The following is a 20519-nucleotide window of genomic DNA, read 5'->3' on the forward strand; positions in this document are numbered from 1 at the left end:
TGTTAGAAATCACCACAGTAGTCCGCTACAGATCTGATCCTTCAATACGAACAACGCTCTGTGCAAATACGTATGTGAAAGAGACGAGTCTATAGGGAAGATCCTCACAAGTAGCTAGAAACGCAAGAAAGCTGGTATCAGTTTGCTAACAGGAGTGTTCGAAAAAGTAATAATTCGAAAAGATAATCTTAGAGAACAAAAGTTGAGAAATGGGTTGTGCACGCTGATATGCTATTATGTTTTGGGTGCAAATTGAGCTGAAAATTTAGGAAAGAAATGTGTATTTGGCAGATGAAAAATGGAAGAAACAAGTAGATAGTTATAAATCAACAAAAGATAGGATTAGAATATCTGTAAAGAGTTGTCTATCCTTTTTGAGGAATGTGACTGGCTATCGTGGTAATTGAAAGGTTTCAAGAACTCCGACTTGGCATATATACATCTACACATAGAAGTTATTTATGCTCTCTTCAGTTTGCTATTGATTCGTACGATAGGATACTATTGCAGGTTGTTTTCAAATCGAAAGTGGTTAGCTTCCTATCTGATCTGAAAATCAGCACACCACAATCTTTCCGCCCAATATATATACAACTAAATATTACAATTGTTTGAATCATAATATATCATCTGAAAATGTGATGACTGCAACCAAAACACCAAAACTCCAAGAGACTTCACATCAAAATGTTACTTACAATTCCATGATCCAAACCAGACTGTTTTCACTTCTTTGTCTTAGTAAGCATCCCGACAAAGGACTACCAATTTCCGCCCCCGGAAATGGCGCGCTCGGAAGTGGTGAAAATCTCTGAATCATGCACCGCGCTAAAGTCCCCGGTTGCGGTCCTGACTCACACCAAAATTTTTCACTTTCCTTCAGATCCGGACTTCTAGTTGTAGCACTATTCATTCACCAAAACGGATTGAAGTGGCCCCAAACATCAATCAGACCGTTGCTGCCACTCTTTAGCCATTTATCATGTTTAGAGCCTCCATTTACAAACATTCCGCCCACAGGGCCCTTTCAGCCAGAAGCTTCTCGGTTTCTGCCGCAGCCTTGGCCAAGATCAAGGTCAAAAACCCCATTGTCGAGTTGGACGGTGACGAAATGACTAGAATCATATGGCAGAGAATCAAGGATAAGTTGATAAACCCATACTTGGACATCGACTTGAAGTACTATGATTTGGGCATCGAGTCCAGAGATGCTACTGACGACAAGATCACTATCGACGCAGCCAATGCCATTAAGGAATACGGAGTTGGGGTCAAATGTGCCACCATTACTCCCGACGAACAGAGAGTCGAAGAATTCGGCTTGAAGAAAATGTGGTTGTCTCCCAATGGTACCATCAGAAACATATTGGGTGGTACCGTCTTCAGAGAATCCATTATCATCCCCAGAGTGCCTAGACTTATTCCTGGCTGGAAGGAGCCTATTGTCATTGGTAGACACGCCCATGGAGACCAGTATAAGGCTACAGACTTGGTTATCAGCGAACCAGGTAAGGTTGAGTTAGTATTTACTCCTGCAAATGGTGGAGCCCCAGAAACCAGGACTGTCTACGACTACAAGAGTCCTGGTGTAGCCTTGGCCATGTACAATACTGATGAGTCTATTCGTGGTTTTGCACACTCCTCGTTCAAGATGGCCTTGACCAAGAAGTTGCCTTTGTACATGTCTACCAAGAACACCATCTTGAAGAAGTACGACGGTAGATTCAAGGACATCTTCCAAGAGATATACGAAGCCGAATACGCATCTCAATTCAAGGCTGCTGGCTTGTGGTACGAACACAGATTGATCGATGACATGGTAGCCCAGATGATCAAGTCTAAGGGAGGCTTTGTCATGGCCTTGAAGAACTACGACGGTGATGTACAATCCGACATCGTTGCTCAAGGGTTTGGATCCTTGGGCTTGATGACTTCCGTGTTGATGACTCCAGACGGAAAGGCTTTCGAATCGGAGGCTGCCCACGGAACTGTCACCAGACATTACAGACAACACCAGCAAGGTAAGGAGACTTCCACCAACTCCATTGCTTCTATCTTTGCTTGGTCCAGAGGTATTGCCCAAAGAGGTAGACTCGACAACACCCCAGAAGTTGTCGACTTCGCAAACACTCTTGAAAAGGCTACCCTTGACACTGTGCAAGAAGATGGCATCATGACCAAGGACTTGGCTTTGGCTTGTGGTAAGACCGACAGAGCCTCTTATGTGACTACAACCGAGTTTTTGGATGCTGTTGCCGACAAATTGAAGGCTCAAGTCAAGGTCTAGATCACGACTGGAGTTAGCGGAACAGTCGGAAGCTGTGCTATCTAGTCCTGTTCTATTTTTTTTTGTTTAGTTCACCATCTACTTTCTACAATTCTCTACTCTTAAGAATAGAGGATAAACTCTATCGTATAGACCCTTACATAGCAACTACGAAATGCTCACTAATTTACAACTTGTTGTATATATCGTATGGAGCTCTGATTCTTTGTATACACATACCCTGCTTTCACTATTGGATGTAAAATGTCTAGCAGGCTCTGTAACTTCGTTAAGTATATTCTTGTGATGTACTCTTTCAAGTACTCTTTTATTTATATTGCTCTCTTCTCCTGCTATCGTGCTTTATAATGATGCTAAGTAGTTCAGCTTTCGCTACATTAACCTGCTTTACCCTATTTCAACAACTTCATTTAGTCCTATTCTCTTTCATTGTTGCTCACGCCTTTTCTGGCTCTATTGGTTCATCATCTAAAATCTCTCGCAATCCCATCATCGAATAGTACGTTCCTATAGAAATTAAACAAACTGTAGCAAACGGCTTGGAAAATTGTCTATAAAAGACAGAATGTGGACTTATTGGTTTCTCCTGTGATTCCGTCTGTTCTTGCTTCTTCGGTGGTTCATCTCGTTTTACGCTCTGAGTAGAGTACTGAGCTTTCCACAACCGAATCCCAATTGTTTCAATTCCCCTTGGAAAACCCATGGAAGCGGTTCTCAATGTGTGTCTTACGGTAAGCATCATTCTTAAAATCAATTTGAAGTGGATGTTTACCTCATCATTGAGATAATTCAATTCGAGTAACTTTCCCTGTTACAATTTTTCAGTCTAACCAAATATTAGTGTCACAAAATCATAATACAGTATCCATCTAATCCGGGGCATCTACATCTACATTAACGTCCGTAATAAATATATTGTCAATTATTGATCTTGATAAGCTCAAAACAATATGTTGAATAGATGAAATATCCAGAGCGAGATCCTTCTAGAGAGAATCTCTTAGATTAATTTCAAATAGCGTGATATCATCATGTACTGTGCTGTAGGATGGGAAATTGATCTGCACAGCCATTTTGCAAGCTCACATCATTTCTATTTTCTATGTAAATAGGCTGTGTGAGCCACTCTACAAAGCACCAGTCTGCAATTCAAAACCTTGCAAAGCTGATATTAAATAAATTGCTATTGAGGCGCAAGGGACAACCGTTTGCTGGGTGGGTGAGCAAAGCCGCTAAAGCTTTCATTCTCGGCTCAGACCATTAACTACTCCTTCCTATATTGTTCAAAATCCTGAAAGATCTCCACGGCCTGAGCCCATTTTTCTATCAGCTCGCCTCACAGAACTAAAGCCGCCAATACCTTCCAACGTCTCCTCGATCAACTATATCTCGCTTATTGTTTTCAATATTGTGCGACAACCTAAAAGTACGAGGCGGTTGCGAAAAACTTCGACCGAACTGTTTGGTTAATGCTACTGTCGATGGTCCAAATGTAGGTAAACGACAGTAATTGCATCATCGCAATGATTACAAAGAATGAATCGTTTTCGTAACACCTAATTTGCAGCAGCTTCTATTTACGCTTCTATTTTCGTTCAACTGAAACTAGCGAAAACGTATCAATGGATAGAAGGAATTAAGCCCAGCTCCTAGTTCACAGGACAGACTAAGAAAGCGGAGTATCTCAAAGTCGGAGCCTTTCCATATCCAAAAACTATTGTAGATCGTTTCAATGTTTGAACCATGATGGCAGACCTCTTTCCCAAACAGCTCTACCTCCTGCCCATATAGGTAATCAAACCTCGATTCAGAACACGGTAGAGTGATTGAAGGAAAACCTGCCGCATGTCAAAGTGATTGAATTCTAGATTTCCATGAAGGAATACGATTAAGAAGCGTGCATATCATGATACATTATTTTATATTGCGGAGAAAAAATAGATTCTGTGCAGACAGAGAGCTTGATGCAGCGGCACATCAAGGTTTGAGCTCCTGCAGTCATCTGCAAGTAATAAGTGGATACTTAACTCCATTGTTTCAGAATAGTTCTTAAGCATGAAATACGCATTGTCTATAGTGGCATACTGAACAAAACTTAAATAGTTTGATGTGGAATTTCGCCTGATAGCCAAAGCGGATATGTCCAACTAATAGGGAATTGTGACTATTTATTTTTGGTGAGTGAGAAATTCAGTTTGTAAATTGAGTCCCAGTTGACTCGTCTGTAGTCATCTTCTGATAATCTCTGACATTGTAATTTTCCATTGTGGAATGTTCTCGGGGTCGGCGGAGTCTGGCGTCAGCTGCTGATCCAACGACAAATGACGTCCAGTCTATCGCAATTAGGACACCTCGGGTGGCCCCATCGTATTGTTTCGTGGGTATGTACTACAGGAAGTTCTTGAATGCATTGTATTTTGTTGTAGAGGAGCGAAGGCTTTCTTCTTGTCATCAGAGGAAAATGGCTTCGGCGCTGGAGAAATTTTGGGAAAGCCCTTCGCTCCGTTCTCCACAGTATACTATGCTACAAATAATTCCGAGTATTCCAAGAGAACAATGCAATGGAAAAACCTCAGAATCACGAATACGCTGTGAAAAATATCCATATAAAAGGCATTCAGGGAGGAGATCAAACTGGCCCGAAGCCAGAGTCATCGCAGCTTGGTGGTAATCAAGCGGGGAGTGATAGTATTGTTGCTCATCGTAGCCTGTGTAAACCACATTACTCTCGTTCGTAATAAGGGGAACAATACTCTTGGACTTGTGAGTTATATTAATAATAGCATAGAAAATATCTCGAGAAAATAACCGTCGCCATCATCAGCTGGAGGATAAGATCTTAAAACAAGTCTCTGGAAAGAAGTTGCTAAAAGTAAAAGTTGAAACACTTCACTGTTGCAGCACAACTTTCACAAGGAAAATATGGCGCCATTCCCCCGAATATTCTTAGAATAGACGGCTTCAGATTCTCGTATGCAGCTGAGCTTCGAGAAAACGAAAATCACAATCTTGAGCTTCTTCAACCCGGATCCACCCTCATTTGGAGGCTGACACATTGGAATTAGAACTTGATCTAAATCTGGAAGTCAGAATCAACCTCGAGGCGGATTGTGGCGAGTAAAATGCACGAAATGAACCTATTGAGATCAACAACATAACTAATTGGGAACAGGTATATTATGTTACTATACTGTGATCAGTGCTTGTCGTTCGGACTGAGCCTAGTGCGGCGTAGGATCGTAGTCCTATTGGCTTCGTATATTCAACTATTACATATAAGTCTGCTAACAAATAAAAAAATCTGGGGTTATTTCTGATTGCGATTAGAAGACGTAGTTTTTCCGAATTTATTCGATGTCTTGAAGCTATCCATGCTTCTAGAAATCCTAAGCTTGGTGAAGCAAAGCACAGTGTAGTTATCCAGTAGTTTCTAAAGGTTCAGGTGGCTAGAACCAACTTATCCTCTTGACGCATATACTCTTATTATTTATTATTTTTCATACAGTACCTTCAATTCATGCTGAAGAAACGCACAGCAAAAAAAAAATCAGTGCTGCTTTATCACCACTTGAAATTTCAACCTGTCTTCTGTACTTCCCCTGTCTTTCAGTAAATCAATAATGGGAAAAGCCTCCAGATAAGAAAAACAAGGGAGGCCAACTATAAGGTTATTATTATATCACCTGGTGGACAAAAGGAGTCACTGGTTGGTGTATGTGGATTGTTGAGGTGGAGCAATTGGTTCTCTTGTACCAAGTAGTTTACTAAATCACATTTCAGGCACAGTCGCGCTGCAGATACAAAGCCGACCAATTTGATCTGAAGATGAGGAGACTCTCGTTTCGGCAAGGGCAACCTAATCTGGGTGAGCAGGACAAATTGGGCCGAGCTCTAGAGGATAGCCGGTCAAGTTAGTTCGCAGGCAAATTTGGGAGTAAGTCTAAAATATTCAACCTAAAAATATCTGCAAATCCACAGAAAATATCCTGCCCACAAGATGCTAGTTTTACCCGATCGGGATGAGTTATTATTCGAATTCGATTTAGCAAACCTTAAACCTCAAGCAAAAGAAAGTCCAGAGTCTAGTGGCAGAATAAGACTAGCGATGATCACAACCATACCAACCCTTCTTAAACCCAACCTGCCAGAAAATAATAATCTGTAGCATAATCACGACAGTTGCTAATTTCACAACCCTGCAAGAATGGGTTACTTACGGAGGAGCCGCCAAAATTCCTTCATCTCTTATATATTGGTCCGAGATCATCACTATATAGACAGGATTTTAGCCTTACTTGTGCTTTCCTCCCTGAATCGAATTCTGTTAAATAGACATAAGTCTGGTATGAACGATTGAATTCTTCAAAATTTTGTATTGTGGTTCTCTTCGAAGTGTTTGTCGCTCTCTGTCTTTCTCTATTTAGTCTCGTTATTTGTCTGTGTCTTCATTGATATTGTTGCAGTCCGTCGTCCCACCTTCTGCTGCTCGTTTTCCTAGCCTCAACTTGGGAACAGCACCAATTATTCCAGACCACCCGCAATAATCATATAGAAGCATTGCCAGGCGATACCGCAGTTGATCACACGGCGCTGGCTCCATATTAATCGGTCTATCTCGCAACACCCGAACGGACTCCAATAAGCCATCCTTCTCATCACCAGTCCAGAAAACCCCTCAAAACTCGGATTATACAATACCAACAATAGTGACATTACATCATAATTCTAAACGCCCCCTACAACATTATATAAAGTCAGCTGGATATAAGATCGAGTCCTATTCCACCCAAACTTCACCAGATTCTAACAATTGGTTCCACAGCCTCGTCATTACATCATCCCGGTCGCTCACTAATACTCTCGCACTATAGCCTGCCTAAACCAGAAAATACTCGGACTATCTTGAATCATGATTCCGAATCATTTCTATCCTGGGAGTCCTGGTCCGCAGGGCCCGACATCGTATCCATTCACTCCTCGACAAGGTCCTTTTCACGACGTATATCAAGATTACCATTCCGAATTACATCCTGAAACATCCAAAAATTCGCCTGTTAACCAGATAAAACCAAGGACTGCGACATCGCCACCTTCAACAACGTCACCAAGGCATGTAGCCAGCAGCCACCATCCACATCATAGTAGTATCTGTCTTCCTCCTATCCACTCGTCTGTGCTTCATATACTCCCAATGAACTCTTCACCTCAAACATCCTCAGCTCCATATACTCCACATCAAAGCCAACACCAAAACCAGCAGCAGCACCACCAGCAACTTCCATTGATTGATCTCAACCTGCCCGGAGGTTTAGCATCATCGTCTACATCGTCTTCAATATCTTCTTCTTCGTCATACTCGCGGCTCCCGTTGCTTCCACCGCCCAACATCGAGAACACTTCACCTTCAACGACTGCGAAAATTCTTCCTCATTTTTCGCAGCCACTAAATAACCCACTGCAGCATCTTCACCAACACCCTCATCAGTTTGCGCCACATTCACCGGTGTTCCAACCACATTTGGAGCCTCCAGTTCTCTACAAGTTTCCCGTTTTTGATGCCAACCATAACCGCGAACTTTACAATAGTATGATACAGAACGGCTCTTCGTCCAATTCCCCTTCATCCTCTTCTTCTAAGCTACCCGCCAGATCCACCTTTAAGCACCAGAAGTCCAGGTCCCTTCCTTCAAAGAACATGAACTATCTGCCAACTTCTCCAGAAATTTCGGCACGCTTCAACCAGCCACAGAGGGCCCGTAGCCACCACAACCAGAATCTGAACCAAATCAAGTACAAGTCTATGAACAACTCTGCCTCTCTGTACCAGGGCCATAAGAAACAACACAAGCACGACCATCACGGTGTTGGGGTGTTGGCTACTACTCTCATCACGAAGAACAGCATCCATTATCCTATTCATCAGTTGCCTGCGGTTCTAGAATCGGACACGGCTGTTTCTCCAGAAAAGTACTACCATTTGAAAAATAAAGTCTATTCCATCATTGAAGTAAAAAAGTACTCGACTTCTGCTATAGACCCCTTCAGAAACTACTTGACAGTGTATGAGTATCTGATTCATGATCATTGGATCATCTGGGATTACGAGATAGGCTTTGTTCATTTGACCGGGATCTGGAAGGCTTCGCTCAGCGCCTTGATAAATGAGAACATAAGCTCTTCGTATGGACCTACCAGTTCGAACTTAAAGGCGGACATCGTCAAGTTATTGGAATCGACTCCAAAACAATACCACCCTTACATCAAGAGAATAAGAGGAGGCTTCCTCAAGATCCAGGGAACATGGTTGCCATATAAGCTCTGTAAGATTTTAGCAAGAAGATTCTGCTTTTATATCAGATATGAGTTGATTCCCATCTTCGGAGCTGATTTTCCAGAATACTGTTTGCGCCCAACAGACAGAGGCTTTGGTGAGTTGAAGTTGGACGAAATCCCAGAGTTAGAACAGTTGGAAACATTAATACCTCACCTGACCGTCTTGGCTCAAACGGCTGCAGCTCAAGCTATTGCTGATAGTCCCAAAGTAGAGGTTCCTAAGAAGAAGAAATCAATTTCAACTTCAGAACCAAAAAATAAACCAGTTCAAGCAGCATCTTCCAATCTGGATTTGAGAAAACTTCAACCGAATGTTCAGATAGAAGTTCCTGTTCGAAATGCGTTTATACCTTTGCCTCCACTTCCTACTGTCAACACCACTATTGCTGCTCCTCCAAAGCCTGCATTGCTTGAGTCTCCCATCTTCACCAGCAAGAGAAATCTGGAACCATTTACAACAAATACAGGCTCTGTATCGTCGTTCCAATCATCAACTTCAAGCTATTCGTCTTCAACATCATTAATTTCTCCTGTGGCATCGTCGGCCACTCAGCCTTCAGTGGGTAGTTATAATAGTCTTGACTTGCCTTATAACGATGTTATTGATATTGTCAATGCTTCCAAGTGCCTACAGTCTTTAAGCAAGTCATCGGTGTCTCTGGAATCTGTAAAGATTCCGAAACTCACGAACAGCTTGTCAGACTCTGATCTCAACTACGCGAAGAATAAAACTGAAGTAGACGACGAAGATGATGACATTGATGTAGACGATGTTAATTGCAACAACCAAAGTATAGAAACTAAGAACTACACTATCAGTTCGGAACCATATAATAATAGTGGGATATCCACCATTCTCTTGGCTGCTGGACTCAGCGAACGAAGATCGTCTATTTCGGATATAAAGGGAACTGGAGCTGAAGTTTCGTCTCTTCGGACAACTGGAGGCGCGGCTACGTCAGATGCTTCTGTAGATGGTCCTGATCAATTAAAACAAAGAAGAGTTAGTATGAAAATCAACGACTTGTTGACTTGAAATGCTATTTATTAACGCTAACAAAACTACCAATGTCATTTCTACTATGATTTTCCAGAGCAACGGAAAAACTTACGTTAATGTTATTTATTATTACCAATCACGGTATGTCTATTTTTAAGGACAAGGGGAAAAGTTACACCCACTTTATGTACTTGGTTATCTATTTCTTGGTGATATGATTGACGGTGCCTATTGATAAAACTATACACTATTTGTTTCTCTTTTAATGTTCATCTTGTATGTCACGCCCTTTCTATATATTATCGGTTCAATTCATGGTGTAATTAATATAACGTAGAGTAGAAAGGTGCTAGTTTTGGTGCTACATAAATACTGAAGAGTTGCAGCCAATGCACGAAGTGCTGCAACCATGGATGAAAATCTGATCTCCGGATTTGATCACGTGATTGAAATCTCACTTCCGACCACAATATCAACGTCTGGAAAAGTGACACTTGTATAGTATGTAGAGTGAGTTTGATCTACCTGAAAACCAACTGGAAAAAAGTGGATAACAGCCTGTAGGTAACGCTGTACGTGCTTTGGCGTATCAATTTTCAATAACAATGGATTTTGTAGATTTTGATTCGTTTCTGAATGATGAAATTACTGGCGAAGATAATTTACCCCATCCACAGCCAGCATTATCGCTTCCTATAACCTCAAATATTGAGACTATTGGCAAAAGGATTTCGAGTTTGAACACGATAACTCGAAGCTTGTTGAAATTTGAGGGTACTGACGAGGAAGAAGGCGAAAGTTCTTCAGAAAATGCCTCTAAAGAAAATGAATTGGCTCAGAAGTACGCTCAAATGTCATTGAATTTCTTGAAGAAGGAAGAGACTCAACATGGTAGTGACGGGAAAATTGCCAATGGTGTAGATGGAAAGTCTTACAATGACTTTGAGCATTCAAAAGCGACATTGTCGACCAGATTGTCGCGTGTGTTAAACGATTCGTTGAGCGAAACGTTACTCCGTGAGATATTTTCCCATTTGGAGGACAAGTATTCCAGCTACGATGATTCCATAGACGAGTTGATAGAGCCCGGAGTTGTTGGATCTATGAGCCGAAAAAAGTTACGTGGCAAAGTGGAAAACGAATTGATCAAGAACCAGAGTTTGGTTCTTAAGGAATATCAGCCTGTAATCAAGCAATTGAAAGTTGTAGAAGACAGGTTGTCGAAGCTTAACGATTTGAACAAAGTCACCAACGACAACATAGAAAACAAGTTCAAGTATTCGAGCGAGTTTAATACTAAGGTGAAAGAGTTGAACAGTGAGAAAAGACTTATAAACTTGAAGAAGAATTTACTCATCAACTTCAAGGCTAAGTTCACCTTGAATGAGTATGAAGAGTTTGTCTTGGATTCTGGGGATATCAATGACGAATTCTTTACAGTGTTAAAGAAGGCTGAAGAGATCAATGCAAACTGTTCCATTTTGTTGTCGATTGAAAATCCTCAGCTAGGATTGAAAATAATGTCGAAGAGCAACCATTTGATCAACAGATCTGTAGAGAGAATCATCAATTTCACCAACAAAACGTTGAGCAATTTGTACTCATTGAACTCCAAGGCTCGTTTGCGCACTTTGCACCAATGCATGCGATACTTGAAGAACAAACTCAACTACTTCTCCAATGTCGTCAACACATTTGTAGATTCCAGAGCCAAAGTATTGGTAGATGACTTTTTGAGCCAGATTCAGGGCAATTTGGATAGCAATGGAAACGTTTCGACTTTTAAGAGAAGATCTCTGTCGATTTCAAGTGAAACTTCCTCGAGACCCATTTATGTTTCTGCTCATGATCCTATTCGTTTCATTGGTGATCTTCTTGCCTACGTCCACTCGCTCGTCGTAAACGAGTCAGATACCATCATCAGCATTTTCACATTCGAGACTTCCGAAAGCGAAGTAGAAAAAAAGGAGTTTGAAACTATCATCAAAGACATTATAGACAAAATTCTCAAGTCGTTGGTGAAACCTGTGAAATCAAAAGTTACCCAAATCATTTCAGCCGAAACCAAGTTGTCCACGAGTTACTCGATCTTCAACTTGGTCGAATTGTATTCCATGATGTTTACAAAACAGTTACTGGATACCAGTGAAGTATCTATAGCGTTGAAACTGTTAGTAAAAGCCTCACAAGATAGATTAGCCTCTATTATAAGCAACAGATTGGCCAGCATTAGAACGAGTAACCTGGCGCAGTTGGAGTTGAATCTTGATTTGCAGCCACCTGAATGGATCATAGAATTCTACTCGGATCTTCTTCCAATTTTAGACCAAACTACAACTGATACGATCTTCAACTTTACTGCAGAAGAAAACGAAGAGTTCATGAAGTTGCTTGTGGATGAACCTATCGAAATCTTTTTTGAGCACATTGGTAGCAACAAAATCTTTGAATCCAAAAAAGATCAATTGATTCTTAAGCATAACTTCTTGGATTTAATTTTATCCAAACTATTACCCATCACCATTGTGAGCGATAAAGTGATCGAGATCAACGAAATGATCAATACTTTAACTCAAGAGTTGACCCAATTACAACTTGAAGCAATTTTGAAGGAATGTGGTCTCTATGATTACTACAACATTGTCAACATGATCTGTCCCTTCAGTGACGACTTCTTCGACACGTCTATTTACGAGCCAATCAAAGAAAACCAATTGTACAATAAGTCGGAATTGCTTAAGATTAATGAAATCATCCAGAGTTATATTCCAAATGCATTACTTGACATCCAGCTGTCGCTATTGAAGCTAAACCCACCTAGTATTGTCAATGAAGTTACCACGAATGCGTCGCTTGAATTTGTAAAGTACTATGGCAAGTTGAGCCAAATAAACAGTGCATTTTTACAAGAAACATTTACCTGGTCCGACTTTGAAATCGCAACCTTGTTAGGTGTAGATGAAGACTACACTGAATTCATAAAATTGGTAGCCAATTCTGGTTAAGTCATCATAAAAGTCATTTATATTACATCTATGTATTATAATGGTTAGAGTAAGCTTTAAAGTGCTCTAATAACACCGGTTATATTCCTGTTATATAACGTTGATATGGTCGGGGATTTTTCCTCGTCCATAGCCGTCCTTAGCATAGTAATCCATAGGATAATACTTTTCACTCCATTTAGTATCTTGTTCTAGCATCACCATAGCCTCGTAAGGAGTTAGTAGCGGCTTGTTGAAGGCGTAACCCCAGTCTATAGATAATCTGGGGCAGGCCACTTGCACAAAGGCGTCTACATCATCAAACATCGAAAGCTTCTGAGGAAAAATTTCACTCAAGATGATCTTGACTACCTGAATGCCTCGAGAAGATAACGATTGCTCAAGCTTGTCTAGAGTTACGGGGTTTCCTTGCCTTCCAAGAGCTCCGAGTATGAGGCCTATCTTCTTTGCTTTTGATGCTGTCTTTATGGCATCGTCTCTTACCTGGATCATTTCCTTCTGGTCGTAATACTCTCTGGTGAACTTTCTTGAGTAAGGGTCGTATCTATATGCTGGGATTTCTGGGTTGTGGATCATGGAACTTTCCAAGTGGAAACGGCCATCTCCGATGTATATCATTCCGCTTATATGATCCTTGTTGAGTCTGGCCGATGTGCAGCCCAATACTTCACCCTTGGAAAGAGGTCTAGTCTGGGGAGGTATTAAGTATATAGGTTTCTCTGAATCGCTCTCTAGTTTGGCTTTCGCGCTGTGAATAGTGGGGTTGAACTGAATAGTACCAAACACAGCTAATTGCGAGCCTTGGTCGAAGTTTAACTTGATCGTGTTGATCAAATGGGATTCATCGATGTTGATGGTGACAAAAACGTACAACACCTTGATGGCAGTGATGTCTATAGGAACCAAACATGAATGGGCATAATGAACAATGAAGTCACAATCAAGTGATCTAGCCGTATAGTCGTCGATACAACACGCACCATATGATACATCTCCCATCACTACAGTTTCGACTTCACAGAACTGCTCCAAGATATCAGAAATGATCAATGAGTAGATTAGCAAGCCTTCGGGCATCTGGAGAGCAACTCTTTTGGCGCCATGTTTTTTGATATTCCATACAGTCTTCTGAATTTCAAAGTTGTAATTCGATGGCAAAAGCTTTATCGCTTCATTCAACTCCTTGTCGTTCAAAATATCGTCAGGGATCTGGTTCATGACTCTCCCTAGATGTTTGTTCTTGGTAGAAGAAACTAAAGCAGATCCATTTTCAGAAGATTCATCAGGTGCTCCAGGTTTCTTTCCCACAAAACGTCTTCTCGGTACTTTCTTGCTGGTTTCAATAGCTTCCACCATTCTGAGTTATACAAGCGCTTAAGTTGTTACAAGCAAGAAAGGAGGAATACTAGCTTAAAAGAGATTCGATTAGTTATAATCTCAATACTGGAGTCGCACCAAAAAAAATCGTAATCACATCGTGCGGCTCACATTTGCAACTGTTAGTCTAACCATTATCAGAATGAAGTCATAACTTTTGTTTACGTCTTTTTAAGAATTCTATTTTATTGTGCCTAAGTCTTCCCTCGTTTGCTATGATAACTCCATTCTTTAGTATCAGGCAGGACGACGAATTCGTCTATATTGATGTTAAGATTTCCCATGTCAGATTCAGTGCCCAGGGCATTGAGATGATCGTAGACAATGAGCTTTTCATCTTTTCGCTCAGCCCCTACTATTTGAGGTTGAGACTTCCCTATGCCTGTGTTGACGATGAGAGATCACATGCTGAATATAACCTGAAGGACGAAGCAGTAAATATCAAAATTCCCAAAGAGACAAAAGGACAATTCTTTCCTGACTTGGACTTGACCACGAAACTCTTAGCAAGAACTGCTGAGAGCCAGCCACTTGATGAAAACGAATTGAAAGAGGTTGGAAAGCCGGAAACGAAAGAAAACAACTCAATTCCAAAACATGCTAAGCCTTTAATCGAAGAACTTGATGTGAATAACGATATATCCTCTACAAAAACGCAGCAGTTAGAACAGGATATAGCTGAAGGGGAAAAGTTCAACTGGGAGATATCTCAGGAAGCTGCTACTGATCCGGCCATAAACACTGATGACAGTATCAAGATGGCGGCTATCAAGTACGGTTTCAATAATCAATACAATGCCATTGTTGGAGTGTCTGTTTCTAACGGAAATGATATCAACGAGTTGGGTGATCCAGAAAACACTCCTGCTACAGATAGAATAATAGAGAGATTGATCAAGGAGAACATCAAGTTTGATCCCGAGTTCTATGCTGCTGACTACATCATGGAGAAGTACCCCAGCCCTGATGATGAGAAGTCTTTCAAGGAGCTCTTGGAATGGAAGAATCCCTTGGTGAGGCAATTCTTGAAATGGTACAAGGCTCAGCAGCAATTGCCTTTAGCCGAAAGAACGCAGGTAATGCCCGTACAATTCTCTAAAGAAGAACAGGAAAAGATGATAAACCTTCCTCGTAAGTCATATCTTGTAGAAGAGGTGTTTAGACCACAACTCTACACGCTTCTTGTCTCGTTGTTGTTTTCGTATCATTTCGATTTGAGAGAGACTGAAGGCGAACACAATATAGAAAGTGCATGGACCATAGGCAGATTGACTCCACAAATAGCATACTTGGATTCGCAGATTCTTGTTCCTACTGGAAATGAGAGTATATTGCGCGCTGCCGTCATAACTGGTATAAGAAGAGCCCTCTCTTATCCTTTGCATAGAAACTACAATTTGACCGTCAAGGTTTGGGAAGATGTGTATTATAATCTCAGAGGGGGAAAAAGATTGGTGTTGAAGGCATTGTTAGACTTGAAGGAGTTGTTCAGATATCATGATGTCTACTATGTGTATGATAAGATATGGCTCGAAGACTTCTGTTCGTGGTTGATCAGTGACGATGTTACCGAGGCTACACTTCGTACATTAGCTCATGACTTAAAGATGGAGTACACCGGCTTACAGAAGACTGATATCACCTTCGAGAAATTGGATACTGAAGCCTCTCAAGAAGATGGAGAGGAAGACAAGGAGGACATAATTGCCTTGAATCTTCACGACATAGAAGTCATGGCTGAGAACCTGTTCCAGGCTTTCCAGAATAACTTATAGAGTAGAATAGTATGTTTCTATATTTGATGGAAAATAAAAATGTATAGTATTCTAGTTACGAAAGATAGCTCCAAGAGCGCCACCGACCAATCCTCTCACTCTGTTCACATCTGCTCTGGCGTAAGCAACGAGGAGTCCAAAACTCAAACTGAATGCAAGTGTTTCTAAGCGTAAATTTCTCTCCGTGGGCTCTGCTGAAAGAAAAGTTCCGATTGCCTTTGGAGCAACATAAAGCGATAATTCCTTTCGTCTGTGAGGACTTTCTACAAAGATACTGAATCCACAAGCCATGGACCCAAGATTAGGAGATGCACACTCCCAGAAATCATTCGACACATTCGTGAAATAGTACGAGAGCTTTCTGAACAGACACAAAAAGAGCCAATCCAAGGCTGTGAAAGAACCAAGGAATACTGATGATCTGATGGTATTTAGCAAGTATTTTTTGGGGCTTCCTCTTCGTATGAGGAACATGATTAAGTTTAATGTTCCATAGAGGTTGAACGCGAGTGTGAACAGTTTTCCAAACTTTATCAAAACATGTTTAATACAACTATCTGTGCTGAATCCATGGAGAACTCTGCAAGGAATCACGCCTGGTAAAGAAAGATCGCCATCAGACGGGTTCATGCCCTTCAGCTTGCAATAGTCTTGTAGTATCATATAGTTGGAGTCTTGTTTCTCCGCCTTTTCTCCTGGTTTGATGTAATGCAATTCTCCGCATCGAAACTGACGAAATGCTGTTACCAATTCTTCGTCCATGTGCGAAGATGCCGAGATCCAATTTCTGTACCCTGGAGTCAACCGCTCTGGGCGTGAGAACCAAGTGTCCATGATAAAGTAGGAGGAAACAATGAATAATAGAGCATCTCCATAAGTTGACAAGGAAGTCAACCCAGAGTAATGGTAATGCTTCAATATTTGAGGTGCATATGTTGACACCAATGTATCCAACGCTCTAGTTGCCAACACCAACGTCATATCTAAAGTATAGTATCTGTCATAAGTAACAGATCGCTTCTGGAAAGAAGGAAAGTTAATCAATGAAGAAAGTGAGCTAGCAATGAAAGTCGTCAAGAATGTTAATGTAGACTTGGATAATGGAACCTTACTAGTAACGAGTATACTTTTAACTATAGGAGACAATATATTAAGGGTTGCAACCATTCTTCCAATGAATACTGGGAATCCCAGATGGTGTAAGCCTCTGATGATGGTGTGTAGAGCATTACGGGGAATCTCTTTCACCTTACCTTTTCTGGCTAAGCTGAAACTACGTCTTATCAATTTAGGCAAGACGACGTAGATGAACGCTAATATGAAGGATGTTCTTGTAGAACGAGAGAGGAGTCCTCTACGTATCACCAACTCTATTGAAGATCGGATAGCATTTCGTCTTGCAGCGGAGATTGACGAAGGAACCATTAATATTGAATTTAGAAAAAGTGAAAAATCTCGAGATGCTCAACACAATGAGCAAAATACGCGTTAGATAAGCACAGCACTGAATATATGAAACCTGATTTTTCGAGATCTGGATATACCATGAAGTTTTCTTCGAGTTCTTGCAGTTCTTAAAGTTCTTCTTGAAAGAACAAATTATCTTTTTCAATTGAAAATTTCAGTTCAAAGACATCTTATCTAGTTCCATCGGAGATTTAGGCTCTTCTGCTCGGTCTGAAAAAAGTTTTGTGGGGAAACATACGATAATTCGTAGCACTAAGAATAACAAAATGACTACAAGAGGCTATGTAGGTAGAATTATACGATTTCTCTAATACCACTAAAATACTCACAGAACAAATAGATACCAACAAATGATGAAACTGTTAAGAAAGCAAGACATTACGTAGATTAGCGTGTTGTTAATAAAAACAGATCTAGCTACGAGATTTAGACAATTCAATACACACCTAAAATACTACACTTTCTACGATACAATATACATACAATATACATTGTATATGTAATAAATACTCTATCATGAATCGTTAACGTGACTCTTTGCTGTCGCGGCTCTGACAAGAACTTTTAGTATGTGAAATAATCAGCGAAAGTAGACAGTGCAAATGTCAGGGACATCATTATCTGCTTGAGGGAGAAAGGATATCGTGGGGGTATCTGCCCACATTCAGCAGCTGGCGTGAGTGGGAGATGTGGGGAGGGTTAGCTGAATCAAGTATACTTTCATTGGCATCGTTGCGAGGAATCAACTTGGACGAATCCCCGGCCGTGGTGTTGCTGATATCAGAAACGGTATCTACATCTACAGTCATATCATGGTCTTCATTTTCGTTTTCACGACTTTCTGTTGTAGGGTGGGACGATAGCGACCGCTGCTGTCTTTGGCCTGCCCCAGGAACTCGGGGCAATGGAGGAGCCAAAGTTTCTGAAGGTGAAACCAAGTCTACTGACATGCTTTCTGACTTTTGTCTTTTGTGAGCATTCTGCTGTTGAGACAGTTGTGGTATGAAAGGGTTTCCACCTCCTATGATTGGTCCTTGCCCCGGACCCTCGGGTTTCCAGTGGTGAAACTGGATGATATGCTGGAACGAAGTCATTGACTCTTGAGAAGGAGGCTCTGTCAGTTTACTTTGTTTGTGAAGTGGCTGTGCTGGTGATGGCTTTACTTGTATGGTGGAAGTAGCTCCTAGTGGCGATTGGAGCTGGAGGGAAGGGTTTCCGGGTGGCGGTAGAGGCTGGAGATTGGCGCCTTTCGATCTTGCCGAAAGCTGTTGTTGTGAAGGATACTCAGCCGGTGCTAAATCTATGGTGTTTGTGCGACTTTGGCGCAAACTGGGTGATTCTACAGGCATAGAGAAGTGCCGTTGATGCAGCTGAATCGATCTTCCACGTCGGGAAGACGAAGAACCAGTAGTAGGAACACCTCTATACGGCGTAGTAGGTGAAGCTAGGTTTGCAACTGCAGCAGCACCAATTTTAGCAGGTGAAAGCGGCCTTCTAACTGCAGAAGTGTTCGACGAAGAACCAGTACCAAATCTATAATTTATTGGAGGCACCGGACTGGCATTCAATGTGTCCAGAAGCATTGTCAGACGAATCAAGCCACCGCTGGAAGATCTACTGTGTGATTTCTGGTAATGGGTAGATTCAGAAGGTTTATGAGATTGTGATTGAGGCTGTACTTGAGAATGTGGTTGTGATTGTGGTTGTGATTGCTGTTGTTGGTATTGTTGCAATTGTTGGAGCTGGGCATTTTCAGGCCCTTCCGTCGTGTTTCCTACGCACATTAATGGAATGAGATTGACGGGGATCTGTGCTCGAAGAGCTGTTTGGATGATCGAGAGATTTTTGTTGGCAATTTCGACCCGGTAGAAGTCCTGTTTTGTTTTCTCCTGTTCAGCTCGTAATTTCACGGTTTCGATGAAGGCATTTTCTGAATATGGAAAGGACGATACATTGGGCCCCAAAAGCGAGAGCAATCCTGTTTTATCAATGGAATGGAAAGCTTCCGTATCTGCATTATCACCCTGTGTTTGCGTATGAGGATTGTCGAGTTCAGAAGTCGATGCTGGGCGTTTTTGCGGAATTCTGGATGCGGAGGAAGGATTGGATGCAGATGAAGTCGATGAGATTGTGTTTGGATTTGTGTTTGTGTTTGAGCTGGCGCTGGAGCCGGAGCTCTTCGATGCCTTCTCCTGGCTGGAGAACTTGTCTATGAGGGAATGGACGCTCATGGAAGCAGACATTGCACGAGAGAGAGGTGTCTATGAACGTGTGGTAGGGTGGAGACAAAGACAAAATGCGAGAACGAACATGGGCCGGACAGGGCTGGGGAAGAAGTGAAAAGAAAGATAAGCAGCGGTACTAACAGGAGCGTGGCAGATGCAACACAAGTCCCGAGAATAACAATTGCAAGCGACCAGAATGTAAAGAAAAGCTAGTAACGTACTAGAAACCAAGCTGGAAAATGGTCTGAAAACAGAGATCTGGTGCCAAAAAGAAGATGATGATTATTAAAAATAAATTTGATGTGCTTAAAAATCAACTCTCTCACTGAGTAGAAAAAAGTACTAGAAAATAAACTGCTTGCTTTAATAATAATAAACAGTAAATATAATAGCGGGTCCAGAATGAGAAAAGATCCATTTGTGATTCCAAATAAATTCAACAAGGCGGATATACAACTTCAACCTATGGGGACTTAAATTATATACATAAAGTATAGACTGAGACCAATTATAAAGTTTTGTAGATCTTTTATGTATCCTTTTTGAAAATTATATCGACACAAACTGTATTCCATGTACCAAATACCATAAATTAAAGAAACCTTCTGTGTCTAACACGGCGATGGTAGTCCCCATCTTCGTGAATCCTCCAGTAAATGAATACAGACTGAAATCTGGAACTGGCCAAAAGGGTGTCTCTGAGATCACCCTATTAATATGCCATATAAGCCCATCTGGTAATCTCCAGTCCCCACCATATGCATTTCATGATTCAAGTGGGAAAATATCCTCTGCATTTTTAACAATGAATCTTTCAGTTTTCGCTGTTATTGTTAGGATCGCCGTCTTTGCACCTCCATTTCAAGAGCTCTCTTTCTACTTCATGCCTCACAATGTATTCTATTCTCGACTCTGCAGCACACACTATTTCATGCTCCAGTCAAGTCTGAGATTTCTTTAATTCTGTGCTCTACCTTGTATCTATTTTCCTTTATTCGCAAATTTACACAATTTTTTCTCTGTCGCCTTCGGTCACCTACTGCTCCATCA

At 41.2% G+C, this 20519-nt stretch overlaps 6 protein-coding genes across 6 annotated transcripts; 3 read left to right on the plus strand and 3 right to left on the minus strand. All coding sequences in view use genetic code 12, as the record gives it.

Annotated features, from left to right (window-relative positions):
- The first annotated feature begins 925 nt into the window (after positions 1-925).
- IDP1 (Isocitrate dehydrogenase [NADP], mitochondrial precursor (Oxalosuccinate decarboxylase) (IDH) (NADP(+)-specific ICDH) (IDP) (CtIDP1)) lies at positions 926-2516 on the plus strand. Its single transcript, XM_001383991.1, has one exon. It carries the CDS (start codon positions 983-985, stop codon positions 2285-2287), a length of 1305 nt encoding a protein of 434 aa, XP_001384028.1. The 5' UTR covers positions 926-982; the 3' UTR covers positions 2288-2516.
- A 7709-nt stretch (positions 2517-10225) lies between these two features.
- Positions 10226-12625, plus strand: PICST_45600 (predicted protein; the record flags this gene model as incomplete). Its single annotated transcript, XM_001383992.1, has 1 exon — positions 10226-12625. One exon carries the CDS (start codon positions 10226-10228, stop codon positions 12623-12625), a length of 2400 nt encoding a protein of 799 aa, XP_001384029.2.
- Positions 12626-12715: 90 nt separating this feature from the next.
- On the minus strand, positions 12716-13981 carry PICST_35812 (predicted protein; the record flags this gene model as incomplete). The annotated part of the gene is made up of 1 exon (XM_001384334.1): positions 12716-13981. The coding sequence occupies one exon, from the start codon at positions 13979-13981 to the stop codon at positions 12716-12718; it is 1266 nt and encodes a 421-aa protein (XP_001384371.1).
- A 236-nt stretch (positions 13982-14217) lies between these two features.
- Positions 14218-15777, plus strand: PICST_58961 (predicted protein; the record flags this gene model as incomplete). Its single annotated transcript, XM_001383993.1, has 2 exons — positions 14218-14556; positions 14608-15777. The coding sequence occupies 2 exons, from the start codon at positions 14218-14220 to the stop codon at positions 15775-15777; spliced, it is 1509 nt and encodes a 502-aa protein (XP_001384030.2).
- A 51-nt stretch (positions 15778-15828) lies between these two features.
- PICST_59330 (predicted protein) lies at positions 15829-17202 on the minus strand (the record flags this gene model as incomplete). The annotated part of the gene is made up of 1 exon (XM_001384335.1): positions 15829-17202. One exon carries the CDS (start codon positions 17200-17202, stop codon positions 15829-15831), a length of 1374 nt encoding a protein of 457 aa, XP_001384372.2.
- Positions 17203-17725: 523 nt separating this feature from the next.
- PICST_67489 (predicted protein) lies at positions 17726-19712 on the minus strand. The gene has a single exon (XM_001384336.1). The coding sequence runs from the start codon at positions 19485-19487 to the stop codon at positions 17862-17864; it is 1626 nt and encodes a 541-aa protein (XP_001384373.2). The 5' UTR covers positions 19488-19712; the 3' UTR covers positions 17726-17861.
- Positions 19713-20519: the final 807 nt, after the last annotated feature.

This window comes from Scheffersomyces stipitis, chromosome 4 (assembly GCF_000209165.1).
Source record: "Scheffersomyces stipitis CBS 6054 chromosome 4, complete sequence".
Classification (NCBI taxonomy): Eukaryota; Fungi; Ascomycota; class Pichiomycetes; order Serinales; family Debaryomycetaceae; genus Scheffersomyces; species Scheffersomyces stipitis.